This window comes from Podospora bellae-mahoneyi, chromosome 3 (assembly GCF_035222275.1).
Source record: "Podospora bellae-mahoneyi strain CBS 112042 chromosome 3, whole genome shotgun sequence".
Taxonomy (NCBI): domain Eukaryota; kingdom Fungi; phylum Ascomycota; class Sordariomycetes; order Sordariales; family Podosporaceae; genus Podospora; species Podospora bellae-mahoneyi.
In genome coordinates, this window is record NC_085882.1 from 923208 (window position 1) to 937080 (window position 13873).

Here is a 13873-nt window from a genome sequence, read left to right on the forward strand (position 1 = left end):
CAGTTGCAAGCCACATATCATCAAGACGGCCACCGGCAGCAGCTGCCGCCGCCAACTTTTTGTCGTCTTCGCGCACCTTTCCCCTCGCTTCCTCTTCTGTGTCTGTCGTCCGGGCTCGTCTCGGTTTTTTTCTTTTGTTCCCAAGATGCGCCGGTAAGCCCTCTGTTCCGTTTCTGCCTTGCCCAGTCCTTTACAGGGTCGCCTCGGAAGAGAATACCTCGACGGGCTCTTGGACCAAGTTCTTTCCAGGTATTGGTCCCTGTTTCGACTAGTGCCTCCCGCTTCTCTCTTGTTTCCAACATGGGAGACCAAAGTGCATGGCAAAGGCGACGAATCGAAAGTCCCGGGACGTTGCTGCAAGGGGGCGGATGTCGGCCGGTCGTCATGGTCTTGGGTCACAACCCAGAAGTTCTGAAGGATCCTGTGAGGGTCTTCCCGAGGGGCGGGAGAGCCGGGTGGGAACGGGAGCGGTCGCTGCTTCGTGCTGACCGGTGTGCGCTGGATAGGGAGGAACTGGAGGATCTTGAGGACATAGCTATTGGATAACAACCCAGTGATACCGGACGACAGAGGAAAATGATATGAAGAGAAACAAGAAGAAAATGGGAATTTAGCAATGCTGTGATACCAGATCACAGGCAGAATAGCGATGTGAGAGAGTGAAAAGGGTGGGGGTAAATACGAAAGGTAGGGAGGACCTGATAATGTCGTGATACCAGATCACGTCGGAATGCTAGGCAGGCGGGTGATGAATGAGGCGATAAAGAGAGGCTTGATGGCTAGAATGATGATAATCCGGACGGCCAGAGGATCTTCACATACTCACTTTGCCCATACGCAGGGCCTCTTTCGAAGCGCGATAGCTATCTCCTCAGTGAACAAGGTCATCATACGGTACCTGATACCCACATGTCCTGGTCGCTTGTTGTTGGCCTAGCGAGGCCTTGCGTCTGAATCGTGACGGAGAGCAATAATCTGCCCGTCGCAGCTCATGGATACTCGGAAAAGAAGGCGGTTGGGTACATGTTGGGTATTATTCACAAAACCACCGACCTGGCCATGCGCAAGAGGCTCAGCCTGACAGTAAGGGTGGGCCAGCCATCCATACTTCTAGTGTGATTGGCGTCTTCTGGCCAATGTTGTCGCTATTTTCATATCCAGCTGGACCCGACAGACTGGTAACGATGTCCGACGAAACGAAAAGGGAGTGCATCTACGGGTTGGCGCCCCATCCCCACTTCTTTTGCCAAGAATGCTCCCTGCAGCCTGGAAGTCACCGACAAACCAACAACCGACTTTCTCTTTCCCCCCCCATTCACTTCACCCGCTCTTTTCATTTTCCTCCATATATAACACCCTGGAATCTCAGAATATCACCCAGTAATAAATAGCTATGGCCTCAAGCATGTTCCACTACAACATTGATGCACCGCACAGGCCAGCTTCGACCCTGACGACATGGATGCCATCACAGAACTCCTCCGCGCCAGAGCTCTCACAGATCACAAAGCGCGTATTCCCATCGACAGGCTAGTTGCCGAACACCGCACGCACTTGGTGCGCGCCATCAGCATTGTGCTGTCTACCGAGCTCGCCCTGTTCACATACGCTCTGTTCACATACGCTCAGATCATCGACGGCCTTCCCACCGGAGAGGTCGCATGGGACGTGAGAAGCCCTCTCCTACAAGGGGAGCATCCGCTGGCAACTGAGCACGAAGAACTCTGCCCCGGAGCAATGGAAAAAGCACGCGAGGTCTGCCCGAAGTGGGATACGGAGATGCTTAGGTTCAGCCTCCAGGTGCTCAATGCATATCAAGAAGCGGCTCCCGGCAGCAAGCTGTTCGCAACCCGTCTCATTGAGATGGTAGCCGTCGCAATCCACGAGTTCGGTGTGCTTCTCTAGCAGCTTGACTTTTGTGTGCACAAGGGAGGACGAGAAGCGGTCGATGCCATTGCCAAGTGGAAGGAAACCAGCAAGCCCGCATTGTACTCATGGATGACAGACGAGGAATGGTGTCCTCCGGATCCTATCTGCACTGTTTTCCACAGCATACACTAACTCGACCACGACATCTACCCCCAAGGTGTGGCCGACGTTGTGGGCTATTGGGCAAAGAACCGGATTCTCGGCGGCGTCGTTGTCTTTGAGTGTCGGGCAGAGGAATGCGACGGCCACAACTCCAATTACAGTAACCCAGACCCACCAAATATCTACCTCTCTCCCTCCCGAGCCAAAGTCACAGTAAGGGTTACGCAGCTCCGCGATGAGCAGCAGCAGAAACTGGTCGACTTTTTGCTGCTCGAAGATGCAAGCAAGGCGGCTGAATCAAGCCCGCTGCCCATTCTTGTGGACAAGAAGAATCTCAAACGGTTCAAGCTGGAGTCATCCATCGGCAAATATGGGATATTTCGAGATATAGAGGAGCGAAAGCCACTGGACCGGGAGGCCCTCAGGTATCTCAACAGGCGGCCAGGCTCCGAGCTTGACGATCCTTGGGCCTTTGGCCTTATGGTCATTACCAACATTGTGTCGGGGAACCCGTTGCCGGCAGGCATGAAAAGGCGCCTGGAGGATGAAGAGCCAGGGCTCGCGGAGGTTTATAAGAAGGTAAAGTTGGAGGTCGAGTCGAGGGACGATAGCGAAACACAGGATGGAAAAGGGAAGGAAAAGGACGACGCCGGGAAGGGGCTGGATGGTAAAGAAGAGGAAGGCGGCTCACGACATAAGGTTACTAAGGTGGTCCAATCGGATGAGAAGAACACAAAGCGCAAGATAGCAACTAAGCGCGCGAAAAAACGGAAAAGCGAAGACGGAGTGGAGATTAAAAGTGTAGATAAGTTCTTAAAAAGCATGCTGGGCTCCTCTGAACAACCAGATACGTGGGACCTATAGCGATTGCGCGGGGTTTAAGTAGAGAATTTTATTTGTTTAATGTCCAGAATGAGACAACTGGCGAGTGTATTGTGTAGCAGCGTTATCTTGAAATTCAATGATCTAGGCCAGCCTATGTGACACACCCAACTTGATGTGAACATGCTAAAGTGCCATGTCTAGCTCCATCTTTTCCACAACCGGAGTTTGAGATGTGCAAGGCTGACAAGGACAAGGCTGCAGCACCCATGCTTCTGCAGTGCGCCCGACATGCTCCAGGCTCAGGGGCAGGAGCAACATCCACGTCCCTGTCTGCACCTTGTCGGCAGGCCCGTCTTGTTCCGAGTGAAACTGTCACCCATCGACAACCAGTGACAAACACGTCTCCCATAATGGCAGCCACCACCATCGTAGGTAGCACGGGCTTGCCAGTTCTCCTCTGCAGGGGCGCACAGAATGACACAAGTGTGACCAGCAAAACAAACACACAGATCGCCCACACCACCTTCAAGCACCCGGCGATGCCAAGACGACAAGTTTCCTTCAGCATTCCTGTCGAAGAATGTCATATCGTCACGATGCTATCGACAGTCATGTTGGCACTGGCCATCACCAGCACTAGGGCTGCGCTGAACGTGGACCTGGAATCTGCGGGTGCGCACACTGCCTGCTTCTAGGCACTTCGCGATGCAAACATTGGCTGACGATTCGCAGACTCCATACGCTTCGCCGCCGGTCTCGTCGCAAGCAAGCTGATGGACTACTACCATGGCGAAGAACCGGGCCAAACCCCCGGAATCCTCCCCGGGCCCCCTCCCGCAGGACCGTACTACTGGTGGGAAGCAAGTCCACCTCCTCTCCCTCTTCTCCTCAAACGCATAGCTAATGTTGAACCATCCAGGGCGGCGCCCTCTGGGGAACCATGGTAGACTACTGGCACTACACCCACTCCCAATTCTACAACGACCTCACCCTTCGCGCCCTCGTCTACCAAGCCAACCCCCCCCACAACGACTACATGCCCCCCAACTGGACCGCCTCCCTCGGCAACGACGACCAAGGCTTCTGGGGCATGTCGGCCATGCTAGCCGCCGAAACCACATTCAAAAACCCACCCCCCGGTCAACCCCAGTGGTTAGCCCTCGCACAAGCAGTCTTCAACACGCAAGCCGAGCGATGGGACATGAGATATTGCAACGGGGGTTTGCGGTGGCAGATTCCCCTCTCCAACAACGGGTACAACTACAAGAACTCGATTGCGAACGCGATTTTTTTCAACCTGGGGGCGAGGTTGGCGAGGTACACGAACAACAGGACGTATGCCGAGTGGGCGGGGAAGACGTGGGATTGGATGGAGGGGGTGGGGTACATTGACAAGAAGAATTGGAATGTGTATGATGGGGGCCATGTGGAGGGGAATTGCACGGATATCAACAGGGCGCAGTTTTCGTACACGGCTGCTATTTTTGTGCAGGGGTGTGGGTTTCTTTATAACTATGTATGTTGTTTCCCTGGGATGGATGGGAGTAAGACTATGAACGTACGCCCATGCTAACCTTGATTTCTGCTAGACAAACGGCGAGCAAAAGTGGCGCGATAGGCTCGAGGGACTAACAAACCGAACTTTGAACAACTTTTTCCTTAGTCAACCAAAGGCCGGGACGAGACCGGCGGCTATGGAACCGAGTTGTGAGTTGGAGGAGAGGAACCAGTGTACGACGGATATGTTGTCTTTTAAGGGGTATCTCCACCGGTGGATGGCGCAGACGACGCAGATGGCGCCGTTTGTGAGGGGGGTTGTCATGCCGGTGTTGAGGGAGTCGGTGAGGAGCATGGCGGAGAGTTGTTTGCCGGATGGGACGTGTGGGTTTAGGTGGAATAGGGGCCAGTATGATGGGAACACGGGGGCCGGGCAGCAGATGAATGCGCTGGGGGCCTTGGTCAGCTTGCTGGTTGAACAACCGGAGGTTAAGGAGGCTGTGACGGCCAAGAATGGGGGGACGAGTGCTGGGGATCCGAATGCGGGACGGGAGGGGGAAGTGGGGGAGTGGGAGGGGGAGAGCGAGGTTATTACCGATGCGGATAGGGTTGGGGCGGCGGTGGTGACGATTTTGATGGTGGGGACTGTGATGGGGATGATGATTTGGGTTAGTACGACTACGGGGGAGGAGGAGGAGTATGCTAGGGTTATGAGGGGGGAGAAGAAGAAGGGTAAGGGCAGGATGATTGAGAGGACATGATATTGGTTTTGTTGGAGGAATGTTACCTGGAGATATCGCTGTTGTTCATTTGGGAGACTGATAAGACATAGGGATATAAGAGGTACATCAAATGTAACAGCGGCTCGGCAATATGAAATGATTTATATACGAGCAACTACCGATGAGGTGACAGCGGGATTCGGGGGCGTCGGGTTGAGAAAGGGTGTGATGTGCATTGCTCCGCCACCACACTGACGAATGGATGGGCATGCTGTGCCAATGATGCTGTCGTTTCAGAAGAGCTGGGACAATATCAGACCGTGTATTTTATTCGCTACTGATCTTCTTTCTCATCGAGCCCGCCCGTGTTGACAAGAAAATAGGCCTGGCTTGGCTGCATACGGCAGACACAGAGAATATGCAGGTTTCGGCGCCGAAGGTCTCAGCTTACCCCTCGCTTTCTAGGAGATGATTCTCTTGCTTTAGCCATCAGTTGTGATCGGTGACTGTCCGACAGATGTTGGGAACTGTGAGAGCTATGGTTTTCGGGCCCGAAACAAGTTTCTCACGGCAGCTGGTGAGCTGGATTTGCGGTGAATGTTTGGATAGGCGCCGATCTGACGTACAATTCCAGGTAGGGATTTGTGTGGTGGTGGTGGTGGTGGTGCTGTGTAGCCGTAACATTCGGATGAGGCGGGGATTGGATTGGATTCCATGCTGACTGCGGTCGGATCGGGTCGGGCGGTTCGTGTTTGTCTCTCCTTTAAACTGGGATGGGATTCCCCTTTTCCTTCCCGTTTTTTTTTCTCTCCCTCTGCTGTCAACAATCCGCAAAGATGGCGCCTGTATTACCACCACGACGCTCACGGATCACAAAACGAGACGCCCTTGGCCCTAAATTTGACGATGACGACGACGACGATGGATACAACCCCTGGAGTGACTGGAATGAGAAGTCGTATAACGGACCTGGAGGGGGGAACAGCGGATCGGAGGAAGGAATTTTGAGCGGAGATTTTGGGCGTGACGGGGAGAGGAACAACATCGACTTTGACCTTGACGACAGAGTCACCAGCCGGAACAATGGTCTCTCTGGCGGGCAAATAGCGGCGATTGTAGTGTCGATTGTGGTCTTCTTCTTGTTGGTGTCGGGGTTGTGCTTCTGGAGAGATCGGCGGAGGAAGAAGCGGAGGCTGGCGGAAGAGCAGACGTTGGCCGATGATGGAGTGAAGAGGGATGTGTATATGAAGGAGCAAGGAGAGGAGCTAAGCCCTGTGTCGCCTATTAGCACCCAAAGAGTGGGAGGGACGACGCCAACACCGGGACAGGGTATAGGGGGACAGGATGCGCCACCACCATACGAGCCGAGGCAGCCTGAAGCTGCGCATGTTGCGGGAGGGGAGACAGCAACAGACAGCGGCAATTGGAGACAATCCAGACTTGGGACAGAGGAGGATGATATCATGGTTACGGATGGGATGCCGCCTGACACCGGGAGACAACGAGAGGGAAAAGGGAGTGGGGGACTTGAGATCGGGACTTGAACAGTAGACTCTAGGCATCGGGGGCAGAGGAACGCGTTCCATTACGGTGACTGGTGGTGAACAAATATTTCTTTCAATTAATCGGTTGACCACCATGCTGTTGATCATGTCCCGAGCTCTTGACTCTGTCCCGAAGTCGCAAGTTGCTAAGGTGTTGGTGGCAGCGTCCTAATGGCTCGTTCTGTCCTTCTTCCCTTGCATCCCTCCTACTTTGATGTTTGCTCCAACAATTGCCCCATACCTCCTTCGGCTCAAACACTGAATCTCTTCAACCGCTAACACCTTCATGACTTCAAAGCTCCGCTACGTCCTTCAAAACGCTGCTGGAGAGCCACCAACACTACTGCTCAGGTGTCGGAACATATTTCCACACAGATACTCCGCCAGGTGCGACGCCGAAACCAGTAAGATGCCCCATCTGCCGGGAAAGTTTTGGGCGTTTCTTTTCGTCCTTGTCGTCCGTGTGTTGGTCCTTATGCTGCTCTTTATGCTGGTCATGTGTGGGCTGCTTCGATTCAGTCGACGTTGGAATAGCTGGCTTGGATTCTGGCGGTGTTGATGGATTGGCGGTCTCGTTGCTCTGCTTCTCTCGCTTGATAAACGACCTCAGCGTTGACTTTGATCTGGTAGGCACCTTGACATTCTGGTTCGCCAGTTGCGTCGCGCGGTCGTTTTCTTTCTCCCTCTCCTTATCCTCTCCCCTCTACTTCTGCTTCCGGCTCTGCTCCATCCTCTTCTGTTCCAACAGCCATGGTTTCATATCCCGAATCCCCGTGATTGCCATCAACATCACTGCATTTCGAAAATTGATGTCCTCCAGATCAGAGGGCTGGAAAGAGATCTGTGACCCGGCAACAGCGCGCTCCTTGAAGCAGCATTTTGCCAGATACAACGCCGCATCCACAACGGCCCACTGGTGGTCTGGCAAGGCACTGCGATCGTCGAAAATCTCCCGAAAGTCTTCCGGGATGACCCTCTGGGCATCCTTGGGCCGCTGCTTGGCCGACTCAAGGGCTTCGAGGACGGCCTGATGAACCTCCTGCGGGGTGAAGTTGTGGCCCTCAGCCCGGAATTCCTCAAAGTCGGCAAGAACTGGAGGAGATCTGACTTCGCACACTTTGATCAGAGCGCCCGGTCGCGGTAGTATTCGGCTGGGTAGTATACGTTCACGAGCGCCGGGGACTCGTCAACAGGCGGCGAGGGGGCCGGAGCCTCGCCCGCGGGCGGCACAATCTTGGGCGCTTCCTTGCGCTGCTTCGAGGTCGACCTCGCAGGCGGGGGAGCGCTGCTGAGCCTAAACCCATGGCTTGCGAAGAACGCCAGCGCGTTTGTTCCGAAATTGACCGTCTTTCTGTATCTCATTTTGTCCTGTGCTTTTGCTGCTGGATTGAGGAACCGGTCGATGTTGCTGTCAGGCCGAGCACTGAACAGAATTGCCCTTCGTTGAGGATCTGTTCAGAGCCTAGTTGTAGGGCCTCCACCCCTTTTCCCATGTAAAAGGAGCGGCATCAAACGGGTGGACATAGGTACCCGCCCACGGTAAAGACTGCCCATAACTCCCCCGTAGCACACAGTTAAACCCCAAGCATGTCTTTCAGATTGCCTTTGGATACCTGCTAACTTGTACCAACTTCGTATGCACAACAGAATCGACGGCTGCCATGGCTTTACCGATTCCCTGGACACTCCGGCGGTTGCCAAAGCTCCCTGATCCCGCAAGAGGCAAAGAGCAACCTGAATCAAGCCCATCCAGCTACACAAGCTGGTTCCGCGTCAACCTCCACTCGGTCAACCTTCGCTCCCAGTGCTATCGACTTTTTCCCATGTTAGCTCGCATTCCTCGAGCAGGAGACGCACACCTTCAAAAGGCTTACTGGAGAGGGGGCGGTGGATGTGGGGAGAAGGTGGCGCTCCAGTTGATAGTGTAGGCGCCTATTTAACACTCATATATCTCTTTGTTCGTCTGAAGAGCCGGTACCACAACCACTCAGCTCTTAAAGACCGGCTAACAGCTGAAAGAAATTCGGGAATGTAGCAGCCATCCAATAAGTGCCCGCCACTCTTATCCGACATCCCGACGCCAGCCCCCACCGATCCAGTGCCGTCGAACCTGATATCCTCGAAACACGAGTAAAGATTCCAGGTTACCAGTAGCTTGGATCTGAAGTCGGCGTCTCGTGTTTGTACAACAGTGGCGCGCTAATCTCCGACGCCAAGGCGTTCCCCTGAGGCTTCTATCATGCGCGCCGCCCGCCCTGAGTAAGCCCAGGCCCGTAAGCTGGCCTATCCTACAAGCAAACCACAAACTTCCACGGCCCTCAGGGGGCCATTCATAAAACCCGAGATGGCCACAGTTCCAGCTCCCAGATCGCGCGAGGAGATTTCGCTTCCCACGTCACGGCACATACGTATGGGTAGTCAACAGCAGAGGATATGGGGGATGAAGTATCGTTGAAGACAGTCGAACGCTCTACCTGCGCTGCTATTGCCCACGAAACTCGGTTACCGGAGTGCTACGACGACTGGATCTTGCCAGAGTGTTACGACCATTGGGATCTACCAGAGGTCTACATTCCAGTTGCCAATCCCATCGAACCCGGCCAGCGACCGTCTAGGCGAGACAGGGCGAACAGAGTACAGGCACCCGCAGCTTTGGGCGAAAAGCAGTCCCCTCCTCCAAGATCCTGTTGGCGACGACACTGGGCTTGGTGGATACTTGCTGTTGTACTCGTTGTAGGAGGGGCAGCTGGCGGTGCCATAGCCGGTGCTCTCACTCTAACGCGTCGCCAAGGTTTAGACGGCTCAGTCGTATCAGCGTCACCACGACCCATCGAAACGTTATCTGGGTAAGTTCTACGTACAGGTACCAGCACTGCCATGCTTCAAGATTCTAATCGTTCTAGGACCACATCCCTATTTGGATTGGCCCAGCCCCACGGCGCCACATCGGGCGCGGCATCACAAAACACACAAGGAACAACAATAACAACAACAACAACAACAACAACAACAACAACAACAACAGCCGGAATCCAAGCTCCTACCGTGCCGACTGACTCGCGCTCAACGTCTACATCCACAGGCTCAGGCTTCTTACCCTCAAAGCCACAGATACAAGAGACCACCACTTCAGCAACAGCCACTCAGAAAGATAGCGAGACCGGTACGTTGGGGGCAACCCAGACTCAACGGTCAATCTCCTTGCCAGCGACAGGCACAACAGTCGAGGGATCCCCAGCAACGCCAATCAAAAGTTCTTCACCGTCCTCCAACAGTCCTGAGCCCGCCCCTCTGATGGGTCAGCCATCGAAGCCAACACGCGCTGTCCAGATCGGAAGGGCATCTCGGCCCGGAGAGGCCCGTGACTTGCTAGAGATCGCTTTCTATCCCGAGAGTCCATGTGACTACGAAGTAATAGGAAACTATGGCACCTGGGTCTGCGACACGCCGTTCGCGCTGGGTGGAACAGAATACCAGTGGAAGGGCTGTGGTAGCTATACCTGGTTGGTTTGGGGACCGAGTCAGGAGAGATTTGGAGCGTGTGCGGATAAGGTGACTGCTAAGACGCTTTGTGGCGGTTTGTTGGTGATGGGGATTTGGTTGTGTAGTCCGGAATAGGGCAAAGCTGACATCTAGAAGATGGCGGCTTTGAGCAACCCAGGGGTGGTCGCCAGGTTCTTGTCAAAGCAAATCTATAATCATGCTAAAAGCTATCGAGATCTCAAGCCACGGCGGTTGGCTAGCCCATCAGATAGGGGGGTATACCTGTCAGGTTTTCAGCCGGTGCGGTAAGGATGTACGATCACCACCAGTAAAATTACCGCCCCCAGAGCCTTATTCCTCAGATATCAACTTCTTGCCTAGCCCGCTGAATTCTGATACATTGATACCAGCCACACCGCACGATCTGCATCACAATTCAAGCTTTTCGACCACTTGTGCAGAAACGAGGCGTAGATATTGCATATTGCCGCCTTGACCCAAATTCTCAACGCAAGGGGACCAAATGTCAAGAGTGTTAAATAATTGAAATGCCCCTAGCTGGCGCGCCTCTTTGCTGTTCCGGCAGATGTTCGACTGTTTTGGGAGAGATGGAAAAGCCTACTCCAGCTGAGGCCACGGCCACCAAATGCTTCACCCACTCCGCTGAAGTCTCGAATCTACCGGAATGTGTTCACAACATAAGTCGCGATCTCCCTGAGTGCTACGGCCATTGGAATCTTCCCGAAGTCTGCGATCATTCGAACCTTCCTGAGGTGTGCAGCTCGCTCGATCGCGATAATCGATTACCACCTCAGAGCCCCAACACTTCTCAAACCCCATGGTGGCGACGGCACCGCATATTGCTTGTCGTCGTAGCTTTGTTGCTTCTCGCAGGGTCTGTAAGCGGTGTCGTTGCGGGTGTCCTGGCTTCAAGATCAGCGCAGGACACATCCATTGCGTCGGTGACGCCCTCAACAAGTACCATTCCCCCACCCGATCAATCCTGAACAACTACCGTCCAGGAAACCTCCCCGACATCTACCTCCAGCAGGAGCACAGCTGCTACAATAACAGCCGGCCCATCAAGTGACGCTCCTGGTCTTAGTCCACCGAGTTTGCCGGAGCCGGTTTTACAAGTCTTTCCGATTAACGTTGGGGAGCCACCGGATACCTCACCGCTATAGTCATCACTCTTAACAAATACTGGCGCAATTTCGGCGTGGAGCATTCGTTAGGTTGAGGCGTCCAACGATACCTCAAGGGTCCAAAGCATGTCAGAGGAAGTGATCGCGAGGCCCTACTTGACGTCTGGTGGGACATGGAAGAACACCTTTCAGTCTGTGCTACTGCCACGTTGTTCGAACGTACGCCTTTCTGATTGCGAAACGATTAGCTCTTGAAGATGAAGCGAATTACAGCTCGGGGCTCAGCGGCTGACAACCTGGCAACTTACCTACCTCGACGAATGGGTGAAACGGGAAGTGCGGACTGAATAAAGAGAGGAAGAGTTTGAAGGGGAGGAGGTAACAATGGGAGTGGTGATCATGTTGGCCATATGTGTATCTGCGGGTTTAAAGTGACCTGAGAGTGCGGCATAATGATTCGAGTTTCCTCCATTGCAGATCTGCTGATAGCGGTATCTTCTTGGGTGACTGGTATGTATGTGATCGTCACTGAAGACATTTCCCGGCCGTATCGTGCCATTTCTTGCACACGATCCCACAAGAACATCATGTCAAAAGAGCCAGTCAGGTGCTTCCAAGCCCATCACAAAACCACCTCAACGTGGTAAGCTACCGGTGCGCACAGTATTACCCGTCCCCCATCATCAAGAAGTCTGAACCCCTCACCAGTATCCGACACCATGATCTCAAAACCATTCACCCCCTTGAAAAAATACACTCACCCCCGGCCGTATGTCCCCTTTTCCAGCCACCTACCCAATCTCGTGATGATGTGCATAACCTTACTCGATGACAAGCTAACAGTAACCCACACTACAATGCGTGACCTGACGTGCAGCATAGTAATAACTACCACACGAAGCATCCCGACAAACAGGCCACACAATGCCCACCACCACCTTGTCGTCTCCCAGTTCGTAGGAGCCAGGATCAAAAAGCGTGACACCACTCGTGGGGAGGGACAATAGGGGGTGGTGCGCCTTGCCTGGTAGCTTCCAGACAGCTACTATGACTGATTATCCTCCTGTAGGTCACAGGTTAGACATCCGACGGTCTCAAAGCAGCGATTGAGCTGTATCATTTCTGAATCACAGCCCCGAGAAGAAATGTCAACGGGGATGGACGAGATGTGTTTGGCTTCGCTGCTGTCGGGATCGCATGTCTGGACTGCGTTGGTTGTTGCCGTAGTTGAGACAAGTACAGGACGGACTGCTGAAGCACACCATCGCCTCATTCAGTGCGTCGTTGGTGGAAGCACCGGAGATGATTGAGCCAGCGGCATGCCCAAGGTTTTCTTCGAACCGTGACCGTATGGTACTTGAACAGAAGCGGCCACGGCTGTCCATCGGGAGGGCGTGATTTTGTAGTTGTAAGTGTTGGTTCCTTCGAGGATGAGCCGAGTAATGTAGGCTTCGGGAAGATTATGACCTGGAATCACTTCGATGGAGCTGGTGCTCGCATTTGATCTCACGGTCGGTTTGAGGATAGGGTTCCTGTTGGTGTTGAAGATGGTCTTCGATATCAGACCACTGAACACCTCGGTGTTCGCAAAGCCGCAAGACGCCCTCCCTGCCGATACAGATGCGCTTGTTTTCGGACAACCTCATCTGTTCTTTCAAAAATGCTCTGATGGAGTGGAGGACTCGGAAACCGGAACAGAACAGTGTATTGAGGGTGTCAATATTGAAGTGAACTTGCGCCCGTCCCACAGCTCGTTGTTTGTGAATCTAACCTCCAAGTCCTGGGGTCTCATTGGGTGGGTTAGGCTGCTCAGGCATTGTCTCGATATATTGAACAGTCGTGCTGGCCAGTCGAAACAAATTCAAAATAACTTCACCGAACGCAGGACTCGCAAAGGCAGTTCTTACGCAGAAGATATCTCAACTAGTACCTATGATTCAACCAAGGTTAGCTTCCAATCCTGAAACGAGAACTATTCTAAGTCGTACTGACCATCCGCTGGCAGAAGCATGCCTCAAGCCGTTATAGTAATCCCGAGGTCCTCTCAAAAACGCGGTTTTCCACCAAGGCACCAAAGAACAATGGCACAGCTGCTTTGGCGTAGACAAGACGGCGGAACGATCGGAAACCTGACCCAAGCATAGCCTGGTGAAGAGGTCATTGTCCGAATGGTCGACTATCTTGACCAGATCTCTTCGGGCACACGATACAACGGACTATTTTCTACGTTCTATGCGGTGCACCAGAGGAACGCTTCAACACTGGCCTTTATGTTCGGCTGTCCGTGGGCGTCTGCTTTAGGCATCGTGTCGATTTGTCGACTGTTGTTCGAGTCCGGATATCTCAAGTTGAAGCCAAACGGGGGTGGCGATGGCCATGTGAGTGCAGGTGTGGCGAGTGTGAAGGGTAAAGTCTCAGTAGTGGCATGTGAGAAAACAAGTCAAACCACGTTGCTACTGCGAGGGTCAAAGTTGCTGTTTACTTGTCCCCTCAGCAGCACCCCCCAAAGACCACGAAAGAATGCTATGAACTGAAGGTCGATTGCCGCCAAGTCTCACACGTTTAAAGTAGCATTTGGAATAACAGCCATGTTGCATGGATATTTATAGTCGCTGATTTCTCTTGA

The 13873-nt window shown here is 53.5% G+C and overlaps 5 protein-coding genes across 5 annotated transcripts; all 5 read left to right on the forward strand.

Moving 5' to 3' along the window:
* Nucleotides 1-1458: 1458 nt before the first annotated feature.
* QC761_302720 (uncharacterized protein) lies at nt 1459-2895 on the forward strand (the record flags this gene model as incomplete). The annotated part of the gene is made up of 2 exons (XM_062877412.1): nt 1459-1891; nt 2087-2895. 2 exons carry the CDS (start codon nt 1459-1461, stop codon nt 2893-2895), a joined length of 1242 nt encoding a protein of 413 aa, XP_062733175.1.
* Nucleotides 2896-3395: 500 nt separating this feature from the next.
* QC761_302730 (uncharacterized protein) lies at nt 3396-5114 on the forward strand (the record flags this gene model as incomplete). Its single annotated transcript, XM_062877413.1, has 4 exons — nt 3396-3528; nt 3589-3716; nt 3776-4372; nt 4446-5114. 4 exons carry the CDS (start codon nt 3396-3398, stop codon nt 5112-5114), a joined length of 1527 nt encoding a protein of 508 aa, XP_062733176.1.
* A 734-nt stretch (nt 5115-5848) lies between these two features.
* On the forward strand, nt 5849-6619 carry QC761_302740 (uncharacterized protein; the record flags this gene model as incomplete). The annotated part of the gene is made up of 1 exon (XM_062877414.1): nt 5849-6619. One exon carries the CDS (start codon nt 5849-5851, stop codon nt 6617-6619), a length of 771 nt encoding a protein of 256 aa, XP_062733177.1.
* Nucleotides 6620-9052: 2433 nt separating this feature from the next.
* Nucleotides 9053-10237, forward strand: QC761_302745 (uncharacterized protein; the record flags this gene model as incomplete). The annotated part of the gene is made up of 3 exons (XM_062877415.1): nt 9053-9465; nt 9523-9593; nt 9618-10237. 3 exons carry the CDS (start codon nt 9053-9055, stop codon nt 10235-10237), a joined length of 1104 nt encoding a protein of 367 aa, XP_062733178.1.
* A 2491-nt stretch (nt 10238-12728) lies between these two features.
* QC761_302748 (uncharacterized protein) lies at nt 12729-13211 on the forward strand (the record flags this gene model as incomplete). The annotated part of the gene is made up of 1 exon (XM_062877416.1): nt 12729-13211. One exon carries the CDS (start codon nt 12729-12731, stop codon nt 13209-13211), a length of 483 nt encoding a protein of 160 aa, XP_062733179.1.
* Nucleotides 13212-13873: the final 662 nt, after the last annotated feature.